Below are 26,779 nucleotides of genomic sequence, written 5' to 3' on the forward strand. Positions count from 1 at the left end.
TACGTATAATATGCTCCGCGTATTCGAAAACAACGAAACTAAACTGCAATGCCTAGTGCAAAGCGACAAGCTGTACTTTAAGGCGAAAGAGGTAGCAAAGGCATTAGGTTACGCAGACACCAAAGATGCTATTAAAGTCCACGTGCGGGATAAGCATAAGAAGAGGCTTAGCGAATTTAGAATAGAGGTGAATCGCCTCCCTTCTGGTTCACACCCACAATCCCTGTACGTGACGGAATCTGGTTTGTATCAGTTAATATTTAGCTCCAAGCTACCGACAGCAGAGGCATTTCAAGATTGGGTCTTCGAGGATGTCCTACCTACGTTAAGGAAGACGGGAAAGTACTCGTTGGATGGTCCAAATAAGTTGGTCTTCAAGATCGAGAATGAGTTTGACTTACATAAGAAGGTCATCGATTACATACGCCGGTTTCACCCTACGCCGATATTAGCGCCTGGACTCGGGGAATTGCAAGATACCACCAGTAAAAGGATAAAGTGCTGGCAAAAGGGCTACCAGGCAGGTCAACCCGACATCCTAATTCTTAACTCCCATAAGAAATACAATGGGTTCTGTCTGGAACTGAAGACGCCAAAGGGTAACGGCGTATTGTCCGACAAACAAAAAGCGGTATTGACGCAATATGAAATGAATGGATACTTAACGATGGTAAGCAACGATTACGATCTGATCTGCAGGGAAATCGACCGTTACGTCGACGGCATTCGCATACCTTGTCCTGGCTGCGTTAAGGCTTTCAAGTCACAGGAGACGCTACAAACGCACCGAAAGATATTTCATAAATATAATGATAGTTGAACAAACTCACTGGCGCGAATTAATACAAGGCATTTCATACGAAATAAAAAATTACGTCGTCTTCGAGGACATTAACCGTTTAAGGTTGGTCCTCTTAGACGGCAGCCAAGAGTACAGTTTATGGGCTCCTGACTGCGTACGGTACGTACTGCAAGGCGAAGAGTACACTCACGTACGTAGCTATGGTAAAGTCAACGGTCGATGGAAGTTCGACGTTGAAAGAAAGGCGGAGGCTAATCCATTGTGTGATTAGTCGTCCTCATGGGCTTCTAGGTATTGGTCTGCTACGTCGGACCTCATTTTTTCCGACATGAAATCGATCGATATCGTAATCAAGGCTCCTCCTGCGAACGCTGCGACGTAAGGTAACATCATATATTAGACCATTCTTTTCGTATTGCAAGGTAATGGTCTAAAGGCTTGGGACCTTCGTACAGGCAACACCAAATATGTTGACCGCTGCGTTGACAACCACATTTATCGCAGATGCCGTCCCAGTGTTCCCTATTCTCCCATCTTACTCCTTCGTAGTCGTCAAAGCATACGAAATCTTGGTCTATTTCTTTTTTACGCAGCACTAAAGCCCGGCTGGTTTCAAGGGGGCAACATCGCTCTGCTAAATCGCCGTGGGTCTCGCAGACAACTTCTTCGAGGTGGTAACGCCGGCAGCGGTATTTATGCCAGTTTTCTTCGAAGAGGGGTTCATCGCATCGGCGGCAATGGCCTTTAAGGCAGACTCTATGCTCGCGGTGATATCGTAGGGCCTGTACTGTGGACAGTTCCTTACCACAGTCGCCGCAAACAGTGCTGATGGTCTTCTGACAGACTTTCTTGGAAAGGTGGTATTGCAGCCGCTGCTTGCTACTAAAAGCTCTATCACATTGCACGCACCTCATTATATATACCTTATTTTTTATTGTTAAATTGTTAAACCCTGTAAGGGGTTTTAGGATAGGGTCTATTATTTCTTGTTATTTTGTTAAGCCCCCATTAAGAGATGAGGTATCATTCTTTCTCATCGTTGAAACCAGCAAAAAGATAATCATGTTAACCATTCTTCGATTACGATGATTTAACAAAATAACAATAAAAAATAGACCCTTGCTTGAGACCTCTTTGCAGCATTTAACAAAATAACAATAAAAAAGAAAGACCTATGCTAATTCCTCTTGCTGGGGCTTAGTAAGATCTTCTTTGCGACCTCTTACTCTTCTCGAGCGTCGTCTAAAGTCCTTCGTGCTTTAGTATCCGCGGGACACCAATGTCCAACGAAGTCTTCTTCAGAGAATACCTTATTACAGTGACGGCAGGTGTATTTTTTACACGGTTTGGGTATCGGTGTTTTGGGAGGGATTATGCAGTCAGCAGGTAGTTCGCACGTAATGCAGTCCATATATCTATGGGGGATATCGAATGAAGTCCTTAATGGACTCCTTAGCCCAACCCGCCATTGTCAAAAGCGCGCCAAGCCGTTCTGCACGCTTCAGACCACACATTTCATCGTACAATTCCTGTACACGCTCTTTTAACCGGTCTATCTCTTCCCTTTGCATTTCTATGGTGTCTCTTTTATCTTTTGCGTCAGCGGCAATCCTTCTTACTACTTCCACTGGGTCCATTGTATATATAATGGATCCGAATCATATTCCCTGCAATGCTCTGATAGTAGGACCCACCGGCTGCGGAAAGACCCAGTTCATCGTGGAGCAGCTATTAGGACCCTTTAGATACCGCTTTGACTACATAGTGCTGCTTTGTCCCACCTACGTGAATAACCGCACCTGGGAAGGCATAGGAGTGAAAGATGACGACTTCTTCGTAGATATCTTAGATCCTAACGAGTTATCCAGCCATTTGAAGTTCTGGCACAAGCAATTCCCTAAAGATACACAGACGCTCCTCATATTGGATGACATTGCCTGTGGGGACGACGTAAAAAGGCGCACCTCCGAATTAGTGAAGCTCGCCTTTAGCGGCAGACATGACAACATTAGCGTTTGGTTGCTTTCCCAGCAGCTTACCAGCGTCTCTAAGCCCTTTAGGGAAAACATAGGCTCTCTCGTAGTATTTTATACTCCGAGCAAGTCTGACCTGGAAACCATTTTAAGCGACTACGGCGGTGAGATATCCAAGGAACAGCTGCACGAATACATGCGGCATTTAAAAACGCACCAACATTCCAAAATGATCTTCTCTTTGAGGTTTCCGTATGACGTTAACATATATGGACATTGAGCAGCTCATAGATGAAGTCCCCACACAGTTAGATGAAAGTAACCTCAAGGAACAACTTAACATCCTTGTGTCATCTGGGAAGTGCAAAGAAATGATAGGCAAGGAACTTACCCATGAGCAGGTTAATAAGCTGTCAGAAGAGGAGGTTAAGAAGTTCCATAAGAGGTACGAGGCTGCCCTCGCAAGTAAGACCACGGACGCCGTAGCAGACTCCGCTATCCGACTTGCCACTAAATTGCTTGGACTTGCACTGCCCATAGACGACGTGGAGCAACTACAGAAGGACATAAGAGATGACTATGTCATCGCCCAAGAACTTAAGATAACCTGTGGGTGGTTGTCTTTGAAGTGCGGTAAGTTAATGGCAGTCGCCTCTGCGGCTTTGCACGTAGCTCAGCACGTCGACTTGAAGGAGGTACTAGGTTCCTTCGGAACATCTTGGAAGGACTTCAAAAAGGACAGAGAAGTTGAAAAGGTCTTTCAGGCGGCACTTGCTGAGGTACCTGATCAAGCCGCCTCAAGTACTTAGTCAAGTCGTCCTTAAGTACTTAGTCAAGTCATTCGCGGGAATTACCCAGGTCGCCTCAAGTACCTAGTTAAGTCATCCTTAAGTACTTAGTCAAGTCGTCTTAAGTTACTTATCAAGTCCTTCAAGTCCTTAGATATAAATGAGTGAAGCAGAATCGAAGGCGGAGGAAACCCCTCAAGTAGAGGAGCGACGAATCACCAAGGCTAAATCTCCAGGGAGAGTTGCCGCGGGAAAGAAGCTCGCGGAGATGAATAAAAAGAACAAGGCAAAAAAGGAGGAAAAGGTGGAGGAAGAGGAATCCTTTATTAATCCTGGGTACGTCATCGGCGCGTTAGGAGTTGCTATAGCAGCAGGCAGCCTTTACTTACAATGGCGGGCAGCAAAGCCAAAAGTAGAACCACCAACATATCACGCACCTGTGGAGGTTAGAAAAAGTAAGATCCCTGAAATGGAGTAAATTTATCACCACGTACCGTGGCGACCTAGATTTTCCTTCTCGCTTTGTAATATAATGTCAACCGCGTTATTGAAAACTGTTGAAGAAGCAGCTATCATTACTTCCATCGTTGCGGGTATTGGTTGGGTAGGTAAGAAAGTGCTCAAAGAAGGCTTTACTGAAGACCCAAGCAAGAGCTTCGCTAATTTTGCTAAAATGACCGCTGCCGTAGGCGGAGCTATCATGGTAAAGGATTACCTACGGAAGGAAAAGTACCTACCTAATGTATAATGGTTAGCTTAGTCGCAGGTGGAGTCATTGCAGCTTTAGCATTTACAGGGGCTAATTATGGTGGTCAATATTTGGATAGATTAGTTAGAGGCGACAAAAGCGGTGCCGCCGAAAGAAAAAGGCACGACTTAGCGCTGGAGAAATATCAGCGGGACGTGGCGGCTTGGAATAAAAAAAGACAAGCCTACAGGGATTGGTTGGATAAGAATTACCAAGACAAGATGCAGGCGGATAAGAACTTCGAAAACACAGACTACGCCTTCAAACTTTATGCGCAAGCGCACCCCACAGTGGTGTTAAAGAAGCCTGACTTTAAGAATTACTACCAGCCTTCTAAGAAACAAAAAAATAGTGAGTTGGTCTTCGTGGGAGTTGCAGGGCTGGCGGGAGGCGTGGCCTTGGCGTATCTAATATAATGATCGTCTTTTTGGAAAGCGACAAGAATAACTTTACCACTTGTCTGAATCCTCCCATCCGCGCGGAAAGGGTTCGGTTGGTTAGTTGCTCTTTGTACAATTCTTGGTATAATTTAATTAATGGCTTTGTCATCGGAACTTCCGGCACCAAACCAAAAATACCAGATTCCCATTACACCCCTATAACACTGGCTAAGGAGCTAGCAAAGCACGGATATACTCTTACCACAGGATTACCCCATGAAATGAAATTCAAGAAAAATAGTGGAAGCGCTAATTTAATGGGCAGTCCATTGGTAGAACTCCTGGGTCTTACTAGTACCACAATAAATAGCGGCAATACATATGATGTGAAATGGAAAGTCGCATCCTCTTACGAAGTCTATTGCGACTTGGTTCATAGTTACAACAATGGAGAAAAGTCTTCTCTTATGTCCAAGTTTCTGCCCCAAGGTAATCCATTTGACCCAGTAGAATACACTCCCATTTCTTTGAGCTATGACTTGTCTAATTTGGTAGAAAGCATAAACATCACCATTAAAGTGGACGGAAAGACGGTGGATTTTAACGGACGTAAGATCAATCTTGTTTTGGAATTCATATAATGGGTCGCGTAGAGGACAAACTCAAAAGGATTTACTATGGGCCGGAAGGCTATTGGAGAGGAGCGTCGGCCATCAAGAAACTCGCGACCGCGGCCAGGGTATCAGACGAAACAGCTAAGAACTGGTTGAAAAAACAAACCCTCTGGCAGGTTTATCTTCCCGTGCCTAAGTACATTCCCAGACCCAGCTTTACCGTAAATGCCCCCAATGAAGTTCATCAGGCGGATTTGCTTTTCTTACCGCACGATAAGGTGCGAAGAAAGACCTATAGGTACGCTTTGACCGTAGTGGATATCGCAAGCAGATATAAGGACGCCGAACCTATAACCAGTAAGGATTCTGGGGAAGTCGCAGAAGCCCTAGGTAGGATTTATAAGCGCGTCTTGAAATGGCCTAAGCTGCTGCAAGTGGATGCGGGGACAGAGTTCATGGGCGTGGTTACCAAGACCCTGAAAGACCACGACACCAAGATTAGAAGAGCTAAAGCAGAGTACCACAGGGGTCAAAGCATCGTCGAAAGATTCAATAAGACCCTGGCCGAGCGTCTCTTTGGGTACCAGTATTGGAAAGAGCTGGAAGATCCCTCCAAACGCAATAGGGAATGGACTCAGAGGCTCCCCCAGGTCGTCGCGGCTTTGAACAACGAGGCGGCCAGGGCTACGGGAATAAAACCCAAGGATGCCATAAAAAAGAAGCACGTGGAACACAAGTCCTTCATCAGAAGTTCGAGGGCGGTCTTCCCCCATGAAAAGAAATTAGGTAATGTCACGGTTCGATATCTCTATGAGCCGGGTGAATTAGAAGGAGGATCCAAAAGAGCTACGGATCCTAATTGGTCTTTGGAAACTTATCAGATCCGAAGTGCGATAGCTAAGAAGGGTCAGCCCATCTTGTATTATCTTCATGATGGTCCCACGCGTGGGTTCGTCAAAGAAGAACTGCTTATCGTGTGATGTCCGAATGCTATCGTATGCACTCCGTCATCACACATCCATCGCTTACCGTCAAATGCAGACAGCGACACCTTCTCCTGCGTGACGTTATGTATCTGATGACCATAGCTGCGCAGGCTGTTCATCTTATGCCGCTGTTCCTTGCGTGTTCGTAATACGTTGAGGTAGGACTCGTGTGTAATGTCCTTCTTAACCACATACTTTTTTACGCCTTTAGCTTTCTTTTCTACGCCGTCTAACTTTAGCACGCTGTACATCTTTGGTTTCAGACCCACGTATTCCACGATGGGTTTTCCTAACATTTCGTCTTTCATCTTCCCAATTACCTTCTTATTCTTCGCAGAGTAAAGGAAGTGCTCCTTCGGGTAACCGCTGGTGTCGTACTCGTCTATGTCGGGGAGGCAGTCTTTGTAAACGTCTTCCGTTTGCACTTCTAGAATTAGGGAGTCGGTGTCTGTGTACAGGAGGCGACAGCGGTCTCCGTACTTTGGCTTAAGCTTATCGTAGTAGAACTCGTACATAAGCAGCTTCGATAGATCCAGCACCGTAAAGCCTGTGTAAACGGGCTTGTTTAGTAAGAGGTTTGCCTTTTTCATGTGAATCACGTAGAAGTTCAGCATTTCTACGTATCTAACGAAGCCTGGCTGTGACACGTATGCTTCTGCTTCCTCTTTGGTGCTGACTATTTTTACGCTTACGCGCTTGCGGATGTTCTCCATTGTCTTTCCGAACACGCTGTTGTTCATCAGTTTGAAGAGGTTTTTCTCGAAGTCATTTTTCGCTGCGGTACGCTTTTGCGTGTTAAAGTCAATGTAGGGGCGCATCCAGGGTTCCTGCGTGAATTTTAGGACTCTGTGGATCTTCTCTACGCGCATTCCGTGTCGCACGTAGAACTGCAGGTTGCGGTAATGTACCACATACTTCTTCTTATCCATCAGGTTCATAGTTAGTTTCCTGTACGGTTTGTAACCAGGGCACATTTGCTTTTGCAGCGGACTTAGCTGCTTAAATGGTATCTCTATCGCTTCTGGTGCTAAGGGGAACTCATTGTGTTCGTCGTGCAGGCGCTCTGGGTACTCCAGATCCACTTCTAAGACGTAACCCTTGTCTTCCTCCTTTCCTACCTGCATGTAGAAGTCTATCGGCTTCACTGGATCCCATTCGAAGTCTCTCACAGGTAGGTACTGTGACATTGCCCAACCATAAAGGTTATTCGCATCCAGGTAGTAAATGTATGTGGTTGGTTTCTCTGGGTCGTGCTCTACTAAGGGGTTGTTTGCGCGGGCGTAACGTCGGCTGGGTCCGCATACGCCGCCACGAATACCGTCTTCCATAAACCGATACATGTCGTACTCCGTTAGGAGATCCAACTGCGCATTTGTCTTCTTTAACAAAGCACTCCAGCTGAGCCCAGGAGCCGTGTAGAAATTAGCGGGATCCAATCCGTAATATTCCATAGCCATCTTTCTGAAGCTTTGGAAAACGTCTGCAAGCAGCACTACGTCAGACCTTAGGTAGATGTCGTGGTAGTCACCCATGTTCTCACAGGAGTACTTTTCCCACACGTCTAACGCATGCTGGTACTCCTCATCCTTTATACCAGACTCGTTTAGGGTGCTGTAGAAGCGATCTTTGGGTGGTAGGGGTTCTTTGAATCGATCCCAGGAGTCCATGTATTCGTATGGGTACACTCCTTTCCTTTCCGCGCCGTATTGACTGGAAATGGGAAAGTTGGTGTTATACTTTACGAGGTTTGCTAAGGAGTCCGCCATAAACTGCTGCGAATCTAAGAACTTTAGCTTACCCACAGTTACGGACATGTAGCGCTCTTTGTTGTTGGGTATGCATTTGACGTCGGAGCCGTCTGTTCCTTGTAGTAGCAAATGGGAGTCGTAACCGCGGAGGTTGTGAAAGAACACCGGAATCTCCATGTCTGGATTTACTTTGAAGTTCATATTGCATTTCCAATGAGCCGCTCCTCTGTATTTACCCGTGATGTGGCAGTGATCCCTAACCTTATCCACATAGAAATCCTCAACAAATGCTTCGTGGCAGTGAATGCAATGTGTGGAGGGCTTTCCCGGCTTCTCACCCTTCTTAGCATACTTCCCGCATTTAAAATGAGCTTCTCCTAGATACTTTCCATCTTCATCCCACGCTTTCTTGGCTCGTCTTCCAAACTGAAGAAGCGTATGTTGGCAAATGTGGCATTTTTTTGCCTTGTTAAAAGCCTCCTGGTTCTCTTTGGTAAATTCCATCTTCTTTGGACATCTTAATTGTTCTCTTATCTCCCCCTCCTCTTCTCGCAATGCTTCTAGAAACTCATTAGCTGCGTTCTTACCTCGGTAAATCACAGGAGGGTTTGCTTTACCGTCTGATCTGACTACTATGTAACCAAAGGAGCAGATCTCGTGTAATCCCACCTTATTCGTGGCACCACTTTTCTGCTCTTCCTTAGTTATCAACGCTTCAAAGTCTGCATATATCACGTAAGGCACCTGCATCTGCTTTTGATGGTCTGAGTAGGATAGGTTCTTATCTGTGGGCATCTGGATCCGTTGCGCCACTTCTTCGACTCCGCGGCAGATCTCATCGTGTTTCTTTAGGGTATTTAAGGATGTAAATGACAGCAAGCAGCAGTCGCAGAAGTACTTTTTGCCTTTGTGCTTAGTATGTCTGTAGAATAGTCTGCTAATGTGTTTAACCCATGAGTAGTGTCCGCCGTGGTAGAATAAATGTACGCGCTCTCCTTTACTTTTTGACAGAACTAACGGTACTATCGTCTGCTCTCTGACTCCGTAAACGTTAATTGCTAGATCGTTTATTTCCTCAAATATGGGGATGTCTATCAACTGCATGGGAAATTCCACACCATCCCACTCTAAATCATCTGTGGGATACTTACTTGTCCTACAGGGATCCTTCTCTGCTGGATACAGTGCAGACCTGATTGCCCACATAAAGCATCGATTGTCTTCATTCTTCACGTTTACAATAGCCTTCTTCCTTTCTACCCACGTTGGTAGCGGTACGTAACTCCCCCCTCGTATGGGTACGTACCTGGCTATACTTATCTCTATTCCTTCAACCTCCTCTACTGTCCAACCCGATCCTTCTTTCGTGTAGTTAGACAGCGACTCCATTATTGCTTCTAAGGCTTCACTGAGTGACCTATCCAGATTCGTGGATTCTAATATCACTAACGACTTTGATCGCAACATTGCTGTCGTCGTTACCTCATCTTTTGACAAACTTACTTCTACCATTATACTAGCTTTCAGGGCTCCTAATTCTTCTATACCTTTTCGGAGAGTCCTTTTAACCTTCCTTTCTGACTGACGCCAAAACTGTCTAACGTCAATCTCACCGTTACCGGGTATTGACACCGTGCTGAAGTTGCTTTGGGATTCCATCTATATAATAGGAAATATTTTATACCTAATACCAAGCACTTTTTAGGTCGTCGTAGTCGTACTCACAGTCCTGACAATGCCAAAACAATTTAACCTTAGTCTCAAACTTCTTACCACATCCACAATCATAGCTGCTCATACACTTCGTCTTCATTTTCAAATGCTTTTTCAAATCCGCTTCTTTCTTAAAAGTTCTCTTACATTCTTCGCACTCCATATATAAACTAACATATTTGCGCTGTTGCCCCCAACCACACTTGGAGTGGGGATTGTCCGTAGGTGGATTTTTGACACGGGTCTTGCCCGTGTTGAGATTGCGCTGGAACCCCCATTCCCTATACTACTTCACTACGCATGCGCAACATCACGGGATCTTGAATATGCAAACGAGGAGGTAGAATACTTCAGATATATATGTATATTTCAATATTTCACAGGAAAACATCGACTTCTTTTTAAGAGACAAAGTTTCCCTTGAACAAACAAAATATTTGCTTTCATCTTTAGTTGATTTTTCTCATGCTTTCAAGTTGTTTTACGAAATGATTGTTCCTGTGAAAAAAGCGACACAGTCCGGATCATCCTTCCGACATTGTTATGTTGTCACATCTGTGTTTGTTCTCAAGAAAGTTTCCATTCACCTTCGAATTCCCGGCCGGTAATTAATTACTTTTAAAAACATAGCTGAAGTAATAGACAATTCCCTACATCCTGAGCTAATCGAGAGATTTGCCAATCTACGAGCAAGAGATCAGACTTCCCCCCTAACATGAAATAAACTATTGATGAAAAGCAATCCCCAAGTCAAAGTGATCGTGAATAAACACACTAAACATACGAGGAGTGTGACACTATAACTGGACAACACTGAACTGAATAGCCAATTGTGATAGGTGTAGTATGGTACTTATTGACTTTGTGTTTTATGCATTTTAGATTTGAGGTATTTCAGTTATACTCAGAATATGAAGGTCAGTTAATTCGCAGAGTTTATTCGACGAATCAGTATGTGCTGAACTTCAATTTTCTTTTGAATTTGTGTTTTAAGAGGTTTTTGACATTGAATATATATTCTCATGCTTACTTGAAAAATAAATAAAAGTAACGAATTATTTGAGTATTGTTTAGTCTTCTTCAATAAAGTCTTTTTTTTAGGACGAAAGCCGAAAATAATATTGAACTAAGTCATGCCGACATTTTACATTTTCGACGTGTAAACAAAATCAATTACTAGCTTTTTGAAGGCAATTTGCTAAACGTTTTTCCCTCAGGAACAAACATTTATAGCTTTGGAAACTAGTTCTTATGAAATTCCAAAGATTATTCGATTTACGAGAACACAGAATTTAGTTTTCACTGCTTTAACGCTGTTATCGGTGAAGAAAAAGATAAAATAAATTGTGCTTTTTCTTCAAGTCATTGTGAATTCTAACGTCTTATTTAAATATGGCTTTATTTCTTTCAGAAATTTTCATTGACATTTCATTTATTTATTTTATATTTTCAAGAGAGATTTCAGTTCTAAGGAATTAACGTGTTTTAAGACTCTATCAAGACAGCCCAGCGTTAAAATATGAGTCAGTTAAAGTATGTTATTTTAAAAAATTTCTGAAAAATATCGGAAAATTTCAAGTCTACAAGTGAATCACTTTCTCAATAATCAAAATATAATTTTTGAGTTAAAAAAATAGATTTTTTAAAACATTGTTTGGCAGAAGCCTTTCAAGAGTTCTCTTACTAGACGCAAGGTCTACTACAAGCATTAAAATCTACCATTTCCTTGTCAAAAATACCTTTTCTTATACCGACAGATATGGTTTATTTTATAATACCTCCACAAAGTGCCGATAACTTAGATTTTTCTCTCTGAGCCAATAAGAGGACCTGTTGACAATACGAACGAACTTGATCTTATTATGTGTTTTTCCCCCATCAACCTATAAAACCTACCCGTTCTATAGTTTTATGACAGTTATTTGCGACGAGGTCTTTTTCGTACTTAAACTAGTCTAAACTGACGCCCGGTTTTCGGCTCATCTTGATGGATTTTGCTACACCTGGCTTAGAAAACAGCTAGCCTGAAAATTGTCCTTTTTTCCTCTGTAATTTGTTCCGGATCCTGGCTGCCCGCAGGTGTTTTCGTCATCGGCTTCTAGTACTAATTCACGGAATTAATTCAAGCTGTCGACGCTGAGATGAGAGAAATCAGAGAACAAGCAAAACAACGACGATTCAAGGCTGTAGTGAAGCAGAACACCTGGTACACGTTCCACCTGAAATGATTATACTTTATTACCGTAAAAAAATGAAGGTTTCCAGAATTTTTTGCTCACTTTAATCTCATAAAAATAAAATCTTTTTGACTTTAAAACTTATTCATACTTTTTGAAATTTCGAACGAGCTTAGGCGAGGGAAATTCAGCTTTATGAAAATGCTTGAAATTCCATCTAGAAGCACGATGTTATTTATCTAGAGAACAGTTTTCAAACATTTGAGTGAGTATTCATGTTTAAAATAAAAGTACCCTTGCAAGAGGGTACTTTAAAACTACTTAAAGCTTGGTCGTCGTATGGAGGCATTTTTCCAAAGAACAAATTCTTTTACTTCAAAAATGACAGGCGTGAGAATGAAAATCTTTGAAAAGTTTTCACAAGCTTTGTTTGGACGTTTTAAGACTAGCTTTTTAAAACTGTAAAAGCGTGCAATCCAACTTTGTATATTATGATATATGACTTTTGACAAGAGAAGTCTTAGAGTTGCCCGGATTTAATAGACCCTTTCCGAGCACTTTTGATTAGTCTATTTACTAGGATTAAAATGCATTTTTGGGATCCTTTTAGTGCACGACATTTCGCAGAACACTTTGTTGGCTTTTCTCCGAAATAGACGTTTTAAAAACCTAAAGATCCCAACCTATCTGACAAAGTTTAAAATGTCGTCTGCAGGAAGAAAAAAAAAATCACTTATTAAAGCTAAGCCGGTATGTTTTTATTACATTGTTATGGGTTTTTTCAACGACCTTTCTTTCGCTTCTCTAGAGCTTGGGTTTGCGGTGGGCGTTTTACTCCATCCAGATTTCATTCAATGCTGGGTCTTTCGATTTTTTCTCATGACGATTTAGTCTTGTTTGTTTTTAAAAAAATAAAGAAAATCCAGGGTGGTGCAGTGATGGTGCACTCGCCTCTAATCTCTAAGGTCTTGGAATTGAGTTCTCTTGATTCGAGGGTTATATCTCCTAGTTCAGTGATAGTATGAGTTGAGGTTCGAGATTAGATTGATGTTTTAAGTGTAAGTCGTTGCGATATAGAAAAAGATCGGCCAGAATACAATGCTTTGTTATCATAAAATATCGAAAACAAGTAGTTTTTCTGTGGTGAAATGACAAGATATGACACCATAGAAACTTGTATTAGTAAAAGCAATAAAATGTTCTAGAAACTTGGAATACTGTTCATATAATCTTTTCATGTATATCTTATCGTAAAAATAGTGAATTGCATTTTGAACAGCGAGTAAACTGAACAGTTAAACTCAAATTCAAAAGTCAAAGAATTCGAAAGCGTGTATGAAATTGATCTGTTAAAAACATTAATAAAAAATATGGAATCTTTATTGAATTACGTACGGTTAAATGGGACAAAAAAATGAGCCGATGACTTCAAAGAACCAATTTCAAAGTCCTGCGGACGTTGAATTGGAATCAAGCTGTAGAGGGCTGTACCGATAAAGCTACAAAAGCAGAAGCTTATCTAGTTTAACCTTATCAAGTTGTAAAAACAGACCAGGGGGTAAGTTGTTAAAAACTATAAAAACCTACAGACAGAAGGTAATATATTGGTCGAACGCAAAAGGTTACGCGTAACGCTTGATCTTAACTTAAAAGTGCGCAAAACAAGACAAAAAGTAGTTCGTAATTTTAGATGATACTTTAGTTTTCCGAGGCGCGACTTATGCGCACATTTCTGATTAAGTCATGGAAAAAGATTTAAGGTTTTGCAGGACTTTATGATTGTATTTAAAATTTTTTTTTTTTTTGAAAAGGTGGACATATCTAGATCCGCAAACCGCATTTATAAAGATATATAATGGCCCGACAGCTCGAGGACATTAAGCTATAAATACACTAAAAAAACATTTGTAATTCCTTTGAAAACCATTTGAGAGGTTTATTGACGAGACTGAAATCTAGGCCCCAATGCACCGTACTAGCCATAATTTTTCTTAATCATTTCATGTGAGACTGTTGAATACCTCGTAGTAAACTATAGCTCGCGGCTATAGAACTTAGAAACGTCGTATTGTGAATGAAGGCTAAGCCAGCCATTTTTGCAAAAATGCCAAGACATATCTTCTTGTTTGGAAGTGGAATATTCATGTAGTTTTGGCAGGAAAATTGACAATGCGCTATTCACTATGCTGAAATGTCGTTATTGATAATATTATAGTAATATTTGTAATCATCGCTCTCTCTTTCCGTCCGTGTCCGTTGGCTCCACCATTCATAATTTACACTAAAACACAAACCTCAACTCAATTGTTGTTTTTTTTACGGACGGAGAAAAACCCTCTTGGCAAGGAAGAGAACAACACATCGAACAAACTCGAAACACACATGCAGTCGAAGATCGAATCATGAACACCCGGTTTGAACTACACAGCGGAAAGAGAAGCTAGATCGCATGCGTCCACTCATCTTCAGCAATTGGTGATTTTCACAGCCGCCGTCTTGCTTGAACCTTACAAAAGATTTGTCATTAGCAATCTTTTGCTAAACGAACCATCATGTCGGCCATGTCTTTTGTTACATAATTCCGCTTTGGGAATTATTAAAAGCCAACAATACAGCCATTTTAAAAATAGGCGCATCAATCCAATAAAGCCATCAGCAGATAAAAGAATGCTTGCCTTAGACAAGCACACAAAGTTGAATAAAGCTCAAACATATATTAAGTGGCCAACCGGGGAATATTTTTCAATGGTCGCTACTGAAACAGAGGCTGACCTTTAAATAGAGGTATTTATAAGCGCACTGACTCAATTCTTTTTTGGACTCTGAGTCTCTCACGACTGGTCGCTCACCAGTATTTCAGATAAAATAAATCATAAGTGAATTAATAGATATTTTAGTTTCACTTTAAGATTGTTTAAAGGGTTGTGAAAAAGTTTGCGCATGCGCGCAAAACCATGTTAAAACCTTACGAGCGGGAAAATGTACTATCAAATACCGGCGTAAATTTTCCAAGCTTAATGAGAGTGAGAATAAATCTCTTTGTAGATATTTTCATTTTTGCCTGCGATCCCAAATCGCTGGATTTCTTTTCAAGTCTTCCTCGGTTAATGAATAAATAAATAGGATTTAATAGTGGCATTTCTACAGAGTTGCTTTTCATCCACTGAATTAAAATTGGAACTTAGAAGTTGATTTTTGCGGAGAGCCGGACAACCTGGAGAAAAACCCCCGAAGCACAGGAAGCACCGTACCAGGGAAGCACGGGTGCACCAATGCGACCCGGGTTCGAGTCCCGCTGAGCTCGGTGTCGTATATGAGTAGAGTTGTTTGTTGGTTCTCTCCTGTGCTTCGAGGGTCTTCCGGGTTCTCCGGCTTTCCTCCCTCCGCAAAAATCAACTCCTAACTTCCAATTGGAATGAATAGCTGTGGATGAATAGCTACTCTGTAGAAATGCCACTGTTAAATCCCATTCATTCAAGCACAGGAGAGAAGTCCTGGAATCGAACCCAGGTCGCTTTGACGAGAGACGAAGCCTCTGCCTGCGACGCCACCCTTGCTAAACTGGAGTCAATTTATAAAGTCAATAATATCAACGGGTCAAAGCTACGCGGAAACTTGACCAACGGATAGCATTAAGGGCTGATCTAATTTCTTAATATCATAGTCTAATAAACACGGTGGATGAAAGAATAAAAGAATGAATGAAACGCGGTCTGGCGTACCCCAATTATTGATTTACCAATAAAGGATGGCTTGTGCATCAAATAACTAATCATTAGTACTGTTTGTTATAATTTCGTAGGGAAAACTCGTCCTTGTTAAAGAAGGGGACAAAAGAGAGCACACCTGTTGAAATATTTCACCAAGAGGATCGATAGCGCTACAGCCAATCCATGACAGCCAGCACATACGGGGTACCGCGTCATTTTGATGACTTCTTTTTTCGTTCTAATCACTGGCCCTCTGATGATTCCTGTCTTGTGAAGAAGTCAATGGAAAAGGAAAACGAGGTACTTTTTATTATTATCATTAATATTATTAAAATAATAATTAATTTTGCGTTTTTGTTTCCTTGGATGCCATTAAAAGGAATATGAGCATGATATATCTTCTTCTGATTTTCTATTCTATTTGATTTCGTTCCAATTCTCTTCTTTATTCTCTGTCTTTTCTTTCCCGGCTTTCCCTTTCTCGGTGTCTTTTTTCTGTTCTTTTCCCCTTTTTGTAGTATTTTTCTTCCATGTTTTTTTCTTTCCTTTCTCTTCAAATAAGGAGGCTAAAACACATTTTATTGTTCAACTCCATTACATGCGTGAGTTAGCCATGCTCAGCTGAGATGTCGTTTCAGTATTCAGTCTTAAAAATTAAAATAAAATGTTTGGGTTTGTTTATGCATGAGATAGTATAACAACTTATTAAAATCTCTGCATCAAAAGTAGCATAGAAAAACGATATGTCAAAGCCCAAGTCAGGCCAAAAATTACCAACGACCGTGTCATAGTTTTCTTCAAAGGCATAAACCTTTGTAGTCTTTCACACTTGCCGCGTTTTGGAAGCTGATCTCTTTTTTCGTGTGAACGAATTGAACAAAGGATAACAAGGCGACCTAGTTATGATCTAATTACAATCGGCGCTGTTAAAGATCTGCAGATGATTGGAGCGGTGTTTCAAACGGTTTAGGAGAAGAGCAGAAAGAATAAAAACAATTTATTGTCACTTTGTTGGTTCGGTTTCAAAAGATATTTGCGTTAATTTGCTTTGCTCACTCCGTGGATATATCTACCGTTTGCCGCGCCGTGTGGATTTCTGCTGTAAACGTTGATATCAAACACCCGAGTTCTTGCTGAGTGTGCACACAAGTGTACGCTAAGCTGGCCTACCTCCTTACAAGCAAACAGGAATGGGAATGAAGGTATAGAGGATAGTTTTAATATTTGTTTATTGGTATATGACTTAATACCAAAATACATCACGCTATTTATATCTATTAACATATTAATAGTATTTATAGATTGATAGTGTTATAAATATTTATGAATTTTATTGTTAAATAAGAGTTATATCACTGTTGAATGTTTTGGGAAAGATATACAAAACAATGAATGAATGAATGAAGGAACGAACGAACGAACGAGCAACGAACAAACGAACGAATGAATAAATGAATGAATAAATTAGTGAGTGGGTGAATGATGAATGGGTGAATGAATAAACAAATGACAAAATAAACAAATTAGTTTTTGATGGGTAAGTGAACCAAAGAATCTTTAACAAGTTTTTCGTTAATTCTAGGTCATGTTTTATATTGTTTGTGTAATTTTATCAGCTGCAAGAAAAAGCATATTTTAAAATATAAACCAGTTACTTATGAACCAAATCCATAGATGAATCTATAAATATATATCAGATCGTAGAAATACTGATGTCGGGTTGATGTCATCAGCACCTCTCAGCCAATCAAAACTTTCCTTAATGTCACATGAAGCAGCTTTGTTTTTGAACATCGACTTTATAGAAACATCTTAGGAGTAATTTATAACGTGGACAGGTTAGCGATGCTAATGACTGCTAATAATCGACTTTATTTTTTTAATGACGGTAAATGACTTTATCAGCTCTTTCTCGTAGACATTTCAAAGTGTTGTTTTCGTCCAATGTTCAGTTTTGAAAAGTTCAGGAAATCAGTTTCCGAAGGGAATTTGAATGAGTTAAAAAATTAAAAATGATAAATAAAAAGTGTAGTGATAGGAGCTAGTGAACTATGAGATTTTATACCGAATGCGACTGTCTTAAGAAACTATTACTATTACCTAGGATGTTTAGTAACGGTTTGTTCCTTTGATTCTTAAAACTGGCAAGAGTCCGTCGATAACACTTATCATTGTTAATGCGATAAGCATGATGAAAAAGCATTTTGTATCACCTTATCGAACCTTTGAAGATACTTTTCTATTGAACCAGCCAAACATTTGAGACAGATGTGTCGTTAGCGATACTTTGTTAAGTTGCTAATGATGACAACTCAAGTGGCCCTTGTACACAGGACTTCATAATGTATCTTTAACGACTTTCAAATCGCTGTCAGTAGAATATGAAGGCTTTGCAAAGCAACTACGATGCACATAATCAGATACGACAAGCATCAAAATCCACGGAACAAGACTAGTTGATTGACAAGGTGAAAGACAATGTCCAGTCAAATACATACATACTGGATTTATCATGATAATGATGATAATATATACATTTATAATAAGCTTATTCAAAAAAAAAAAAAAAAAAAAAAAAAAAGCTCTAAGCGCAAAAATAACGAGATTGTAAAGAGAGAAAAAGATACATAGTTACAAGTTAAACGCAGATTTAAATAAATAAGTTTTCAATTTTGATTTGAATAACGAAAGAGATAAGTTCAGTACGCAAAGCAGACGGAAGAGAGTTCCACAGTTCAGTGGTACACACAGAAAACGTAGGTTGACCATAAGATTTTAGATGATAGTTTTCACGATTCGTGTTGATGAGGGTGTGGATTTAGACGTAATGAGTCCGTCCTCTACTTGACAAGACTTCAGTATAATTCTTAGCAAAACCGACAAAGGGCGAGTGATTAATGATAATTACCCGGGAAAGTCTGAGAAGTAGTACTAAAAAAATCTTCGTCGACTGATGGGTGAGAACGCAGACAGACAGAGGACATTAGTCTAGATGTGATGGGCTCACCAACTGACAGAAAAACCGATTGCCTATGAAAACGATGTCACAAAAAATAAAAATGAAATAAAATACTTATGAAAAGAAAAAAAGGAAACTACTTTGAGATTTTCTGGCAGCAAGATGGAGAGTTTGGGCAATAAGAAAAAAAGAAAAAACCCGTTGAACATTGTGAACGAAAATAGAGAAACGTCGTAAATACAATATCCGCCCATCACGTTTTTGTCATTCGCCAACGAAGACCAACCCTGAGGTCAGAATATAATAGAATGCAAGAATTGAAAGTTCATAAGCTCGAGTTACGCACAGGATTGCAAGAGGTCAGTCAGTATCGAGGAAGACGCTAATAAATCATACGAAGGCGAGGCTAAACTCGACAACACATTCTTATATAAAGTATGTGCTCGTCGATCTATACATATCTTGACAAACATGCCAAATTGTCAAGGATTTCTAGAAAGACAGACCAGTATTTTATGGATTTGTGTCGATCGTATTGATATCGATTCTGTTCTCCCAATGATTGAGTAAAAGTATTTCTTAATCTAGTATTGATTTAAAAATTGTTGTAACTGTACTGAGAGTTGAAGATATAAATATATGGGTGAATTCACTAAATAAAAGATCAAATTTTTGGTCTAAAATTGCGATAGATATTTTAATGTTAGTAAACCTAAATTGAAAAATAAAAATTTATATATATATTGATATATGATTAGGGGTTTTGGAAGGCAAAACAATAGGCAAGTAAAAAATTTTTTGTTTCAATTTTGTACAGTTGTAAATCAAAGGCCATCCGTCATCACCTATATTCACGCTCTGTCACTTTTAACCATATTTATAACTTCATATGCCGATACAGTCTAAGAGGAAGATGCTCTGGCCTGACATGTTCAAAAATAACAAAAATATTGCACAACCCGACGAATATTCTTAAATATAACTTGAAGTCGTTCATTGGAAGATATTCTACTTCATAGTAAATAGTTACGCATTGTTGCCAGGCAATTCGGATAATTCTAGGCAAATATTCTTAATAATTTTAATATTTAAGAAAAAGGGTGTATGAACGCTCGTGGGCGTGTCTTGTATTCTTGTACCCTTTAAATATAGAATATATCCTAGATTGCTAGACTTTCTGATAATTTCAGCTAAATTTAGCTATATGAAGTTTTGTCTAAAAAGAAGAATAATTTTGGGAGAAAAGTGTGCAGGTGTGAAAACGTCTTAATCTAGATCAGAGGGAATAAAACTCGCGTCGCATGTGATAGTCGGTGAAATTCGAGCGCGCTATCCGCCAAAAAAAACAAAAATTCAGTGCTCCTCTCAGATTTCGTGGCCCGAAGCAAAATGCGTGACAAAAACAAACACATTAGAAATAAAATTATCATGAGGCTTATGGAAAATTACTACTTTAGGAGAGGCGCGCAAGAGCATCTTTAGAAACGCATCCCAGACCAAATAAACTCAAGCAGATCTCACATTTACCAAACGAAGCATCAACACTCTCTTCAAGCACCACTTTCTACTGTTCACTTCTTTTCTTCGCAGTTACATTATCTTGAGTTTAAAAAAAATTCTTTTCTTATCTCTTTATGGAATGTCAGTATTTAAGATTAATTCCCTTTTTGTTGTATTTTCTGTTATAAACTCTTGTGCGAACCCCAAACACTCTATTATTCTCTTAATGTGTCATATTTTAATCTAGTCTTTTTAGACTCGAAGGGTTGAACGAGTCGATTGTAGGAGATCGGAAATGACCTCCAACAAGCATCAATCAGAAAACATCAAAAAAGAATTCATGGATCGTCTAATATACGACTTATTGCCTCGCCTTTTGTTCTGCCTGCTTTGTGCTATAATCGATTTTACCCTCGATCAATACTCCCAGGAATATTATCATCGCCACTCCACGACAGAGATTATTTCAGTATTTATTAATAGCTTATTTTTTTAATATATAAAAAAAATCGAGTATTCAATAAATTTTCAAAGATCACGCGTGCAGTATTTTACATCGTAGCTCTCTTATTTTCTTTTGTATTGTTGAACACTCCTCAAGCTGACCTTTTCACAGTATGACACAAGTCAAGTAGTTACTTCTCTTCTTTTTAATAAAAAAACACAATCAAAAAAGACATTCGTGATAAAAATTTGAATCGTACAAATATTCAGTGTACCTTGAATTGCCAAAACTTATAATTTTCCAAATTTCCTAAATCATTCTCACTAATAGTTCCATCTTTCAAGGCAAAACTCTTCACAATTTTTTCTCTTTTAAAACAACTACAACATTCAAAGCAATATTTTAAGAAAGGATTTACGATCGCAAAATCAAAATATGGCCACATGCAGCTGACCATTGATACAGAATAATAACACAAATAATCTGATTTGAGCGAGAATTCACTTGAATAAAATGTTTGTTTTTATGGAGTGTGTGTTTTCCTTCACTTTTGATATCACGCAGTCAGAGAATCGCTCGCTAATATAAACTAATAGATAACTGTCCTTTTTTTCGCTCTTCTGGAGAATAAATGGTGACGATTATTCAGTCTCATAGTCAAAAATAAATTAATAGCATCGCAAGTAATAAAGGTTTGTTTTCACTATCCAAGTGGCGTCGGTTGAGATTGAACCTCTAGTGCGATCATGGTATATTGGTAGAAAGACAAAAAAAAAAAAAAAAAAAAAAAAAAGAAATCCGTTCTGAACAACATCAAGTGATGCCACAAATATTCACATATTATTTTGATGAGATTTGAGCAAACGTGATAGAGGGATGCCTTTTCAAGTCAAGCAGCACTTGAATCCGAATCTGGCCAAGTCACACAGTTAGTTCATTCAATCTATTGACCCACTTTGATCTTCATTTGGAGTTAGTGAATGTATACTTCAAGTTCATAGATTTGACCTGACATGAATCAAACGATGGGGCTGCACAACTCTGTTGTCGTTTTTCTTCATACGAGCTCAAGAACAATAAAAAAAGGAATTAAAGATTCCTAAAAAGGCTTTTACGACATAAACGATTTTGGAATAAAAAAACACCGGTAAACGATCAATGGTGAAAGACAAATGGTGGTATTTTGTAATGATTATTGAGTCGCTACTCAACAGACACTAAAAACTCCGCATGAATAGTTTTGGCTGATTCTTTTTTTGGTCAAAATCAATACAGACCCCTCCACGCACCAGATCATTCCTTTCTTTTTCTCATCGTAAATCAACCGCCGAAGCACGACATACAATATTCGACCATGTGCTAGCATCTCTCGGTAAAATTTTAACGAGAGAGTTAAGTTTAGTTTTTTCTCTCCAATTATCATACAAAAACAGACATGTGCACAGACTATAGTGGGCCCCGTTCCTAAGATACTTGGAGAAGTTTGTAGGGCCGTTAAACCCTGAGCCCTTAGCGTGTGTGGAGGGCCTCATCACAATGATTTATGAGTTCTCTGGCTATTGTTTTATGGACGAGTATTGCTAGATAATGTTGTCAACGCTAGGAGTACTACAAGAACAGAATAAAGTGTTGTTCACTTTGTAATGAAGAGTTAGGTTTTCTGATACTGTGACTATCGAATTTTCACACCTTCAATATCCTGCAAAGCACAAAACGGATACATCACGGTAAAGAAAAACGTTTTTCTCGTCTATTTGGTTAGAGGTCATTGTACGGAATTCTGGTGACAGCTTAGGAGACATCGACATCGCGACATCGCGACAGCCCGAAAATGTCTTTGGATGACGGGAAAACACAATCAAAAACACAAGTTTCGGTGAGTCTAATTTTTCACACACTGCTCGTGTGTGAGGGGACCAATGTTTGATTATGATAAGAAGCTAAAGTGTTAGATGTCGAGATGAATAAAAGTTATGTCACCCAATCTGATCGACAGATCTGACAAAAATTCTACACCTTTTGTAGTGAATATTTCGCTTCAATAAACCTTAATCTAACTCTTTCAACCGGTAAAAAAAAAACATTAAAATTAACATTCAAAGACACTAAAGTTATCACATCTCTGTAAACTCTTTTAGCGATATCCTACTAAAGGTTTCCTGATATCCAATTACGTCTCGATTCGTCTTCAAATCAGTTTAAATTCATTTTGGCAAGTTTTAGTTCTCCAAAGCGTTTCGTGCGTGCATTCTGACAGCTCCACGAACTACATCACGTGACCTAAGTCGACCGATTTGTGATGCACGGACAAAAGATGTATAAAGCAAAGGGCGGAGCCTCTCACGAAAAAGTTTCAAGAACAAAATAAAAGGCGACTAAAATAGTTCCCGTCAAGTTTTTGATTGATCGGGAAGCACGACTACTTAACAGTCGATGAAATGTGACAAAGATGACGCTCTTGCACACGGGTTTTCTTATATTTTGAGGCGTCTTTCTATTAGCATTTCGACTAGACAGCTTTATTTTCTTGCCTAACACAAAGACATTAGAAATTACATTCCAAGATCAGATAATCCCAGGGACTTTTAGCAATCTAAATATTGATTGTGTTCTTAGATGTTTGTGCTTCTTGTAATGGTTGTGCTGCTAAGATCATTTAGGTTTTTAGCCCACCACATTTTTGGGTCTTTGGGGGAAACTTCGCGGGACCAAGGTACGCTAACTACAACCGCATGGTCCATGATTTCAAACATTATTGTTATTATTGAAAATAATAAATGATCTTATTTCGTTTCCTCAGTCCATAGACTAAAATCTTGTCTGCATGAAAAGCAATTAAGATATGAACCAACGTTAGTGTTGTTTTTTTTTTTTTTTTTTTTTTTCCGTGTTAGTTTGTAGAATAACATTAAGCTTTTCATAAACTGCGGAAATCGCAAAAGTTTATTTTACCCCAGAACTGAAATTCGCTTCCTATCTTTCAAGTAAAAACAGCAAAAAATATTTGTTATTGTTCCTCAAATGCCGCAAATCTGTCATTTTTATTGCATTGAAGTGGATACGTTGTAAGGTGACCAGACATAGAGTTCTAAGAGGCTAAAAGGTTAATATGTGGTTTCTTTTCAAAAATGATTGGTTACTTAAGCCCAACTGCTCTGTGCGGTTCTGAGGTGTAACGTCCAAGAAAATAACATGAACTGCGAAACAAAGGGGAACCTTTCCCGCCCTTTGCTAATTCTATGGAGTGAATTTCACTTTAATTTGCTCCGTGTTTCGGTGGTGCCAGGGTGACGGAGCTTGTACATGGATATGGCTCTGAACCCTTGGTTCTATCCTAAACACAACAACAAAATCCGAATTGTTTTCCAAAAAAACTGATGTGTTTCCTTTTTCTCCATTTCGTTGGTGCCGATGTGACGAAGTCTTGCGGCAAAGCTTCGTGCTTCGCATGAAAACAGACATTGATAACTTTCTTGTACGTGTCTCTCTAGGAAAAACACGACACATAACAATCCACAATATTGAAAACCCACGAGATAGTTGGAACTTTTATTTTGTAGTACCAAGCAGTGATAAAATTTTCCAAATATCTTAGCTACTTTATTATTTTGTCCTTTTTTCGCTTGGTACACACAGTGCAAGCTATTCCCTTCCTTCCTGCGTTGTTTCTGGCGCAAACAGAATGTATTTTCGATTTTTCTTCTTGAACCAATTAACTCGAAACAACCAAAAAAGACATTCCTTCCTTGCTTAAAAACATATAGTATTACGTTCGCTGTTATCAAGTCAATTAAACGAGTAACAGGGCATCGTGAGAGCTAACACATGCTGCAAAAGACCTAGCATTGTCGGACCAGTGTGTAAGTGTGTAGTTCACGAGCAATGTAACCTTGGGCTGTCATGCTACTAGGACTATACAGCCCTGGACTTCTGCTTCACTGGTTGGATCTTAGTTCTTATGATGTAGAGATTTTACAGTCCGATCCAATTTAAAGAATTCCTTTATAGCAAGACAATATTTTTTTATTTTAGCACGCCAAGTGCATGCCAAACATGAAGAAATGATTCACAAAAATTCGAAAGACTAAAATACCATGAGATGCGAGGAAAAGAGGCGTATTGAAACAGGTTTATTAAACAAAAATCCTTGCCAAAAACTTTAATGTTTTTTCAGGTTTATATCTGTAGTACTAGCAATCGTTTTTGAGCCAAAAAATAAATGGCATAAAAATGACAGTGAAGTTAAAAACAAAAACAAAAAAAACCCCAGAATTTTCTTTACAAGAAAACGAAACTCAATACCAAATGAAATCTAAAAAAGAAAAGACACCAAGTCGAGTACCTGTTTGAGAGAATTCGAAGGAAATTATAAATTAGGTTATTAAAAATTACTACACTTTGTTCATTCCATTGATCCAAAATCTCATTAATCATAGCAAATGTTAGGCTTCGACTTCTTAATTAACTTTACCAGCAATGACCAAACAGGTCAAAATGAACCCTAGATTGAGATGTTCGCATCCATTTTTCTGTTCCATCTTTTCATTGTTTTAGTAAACATGGGTAGACGACTATTTATAATATCAACTTTTGTACAAAAAAAGTTTACATTATTAGCTGAGAAGGTTGGCAAAATATACAAATATATCTGAGTTACAATGTTGAGAAAAAAGGAACCACCCTTCATAAAGGATACTTTTATTTCTTTAAATATTATGAATACAACACCATGAATGGATATTGTTACTTATTCATTGATTTTAAACAAAGATTGAATACGGGAAAGACAAGTAATTGGAAAAAATACCTGCAAGAAAGATTCAATTGTAGAAATTTGAAATAGATTCTCAAAATATGTCGAAAAAACACTTGCATAAAAAATGTACTTGGAAGAAATAGTAAACGTTGTGTCTAACATGGATAGAGAAATAACTTCAATGCTAAACATCTACTTGCAGGTATGCTTAAAAATTATCTCGAACCCCGAGGATATTAAAAATTCCTTCAAGGAAAATTGTCTCGTAGCTGATCTTAAAAATAGATTTGTTCAGCAAAGCTACAAGAGAAAGGGTTCTTTGATGGCATCATAATCGGCTGATTTTAAGAAATCTTACTCAACAATGTTACAATCTTACTTAACATTTTTGTTAGCTTTATAGTCTTTCTTGTATCTATAAATGACTGGATTTATAAATTATATGTCAGTTATAACGAAGTGAGAGTTTGTGGTGAAGAAAATGAACGAACTCTTGTTTTGGAAGCAGTTTTTCACAAAGGCGTATTGTTTAAAAATAGACATCAATAAATTCTGCAGCCCATATGAATCTATACTGTTTATTTCTAGATGGTCGGTGTTTTTGTGAAAACTAAATTAAACCAAAGGTGCACCAAAGGTTCAGTATCTTGAGCCACATTTTTCATTGCTGACAAAAAAACTCGAACGTAGTAAGATCATGTTGCGCTTTTTCCCCAAACGAGAAGAACACGGCTTTGTTGAGTTCCCTCGAACCGAAGAGGGATGACCAAAAAAGAAAAAAGGATAACCATTGAACGAAATTTTTTCGATGGAAATACAAAAAGTATATTAGAGAAATATTTGAGAAGAAAGAAATAATCTGTTGAATTCCTGAAAATTAAAAGGAGAATGAAACCATGAAAATAGCAAAGTCAATGAATCGGTACGATTCATTTGACTGCATGAAACTATAAGTTCTTTATCGCTATTTAATAAAGGATTTCGTTTCATTTTAGAAAGAGAAAACATCCAATATACAGGAATGGGAATTGAAAAAAATTAGGTTGTTTTTTGTGAGAGTAATCTCTTTTATCCCATTTGTGGAAACATTAACACAGCAAGGCATTCATTTAAGCATCATTAGCAGTATCCCATTCTAAGGTATTAACAATACCTAACGAGACTATCGGCGATTCTACGTTTCGTTTAACTTTATTAGGATATAAATTTGCGAAGGGAAAAGATTAAAATAAAAGGAAATCCATAATTTTTACTTAATCTAACTAACACTGAAACTAAATGTACTTTCTGCGAAAGGAAATATATTATTGACCAATTTTAATGTAGAAGAATTAAAGGTATTTTTCGGGGAGATCTTCTTTTGGAATGATTATTGTTGTTGTATAAAGTTGTTTTTTTTTCTTTTTTCTTTCTTTTTTTTCTTCATGCATATACGAGTTATGCTATTCTCGTTTGAGCGAAGCTCCAATTCATTCGTAGA

The 26,779-nt window shown here is 38.8% G+C and overlaps 1 protein-coding gene across 1 annotated transcript in view; it reads left to right on the forward strand.

The window, feature by feature from the left end:
• LOC116306045 (homeobox protein Meis1) overlaps window positions 1-26,779 on the forward strand; it is a 78,023-nt gene that overhangs the window by 18,962 nt on the left and 32,282 nt on the right. Inside the window, exon 3 of the mRNA XM_089024082.1 lies at window positions 15,732-15,939. Within this exon, the coding sequence (XP_088880208.1) occupies window positions 15,823-15,939 (117 nt within the window). The 5' untranslated portion in view covers window positions 15,732-15,822. The remainder of the gene's footprint in view (window positions 1-15,731; window positions 15,940-26,779) is intronic.

This window comes from Actinia tenebrosa, unplaced genomic scaffold (assembly GCF_029948245.1).
Source record: "Actinia tenebrosa isolate PJP-AT-01 unplaced genomic scaffold, QUT_ActTen_1.0 PGA_scaffold8__29_contigs__length_14323225, whole genome shotgun sequence".
In the NCBI taxonomy this organism is placed as follows: domain Eukaryota; kingdom Metazoa; phylum Cnidaria; class Anthozoa; order Actiniaria; family Actiniidae; genus Actinia; species Actinia tenebrosa.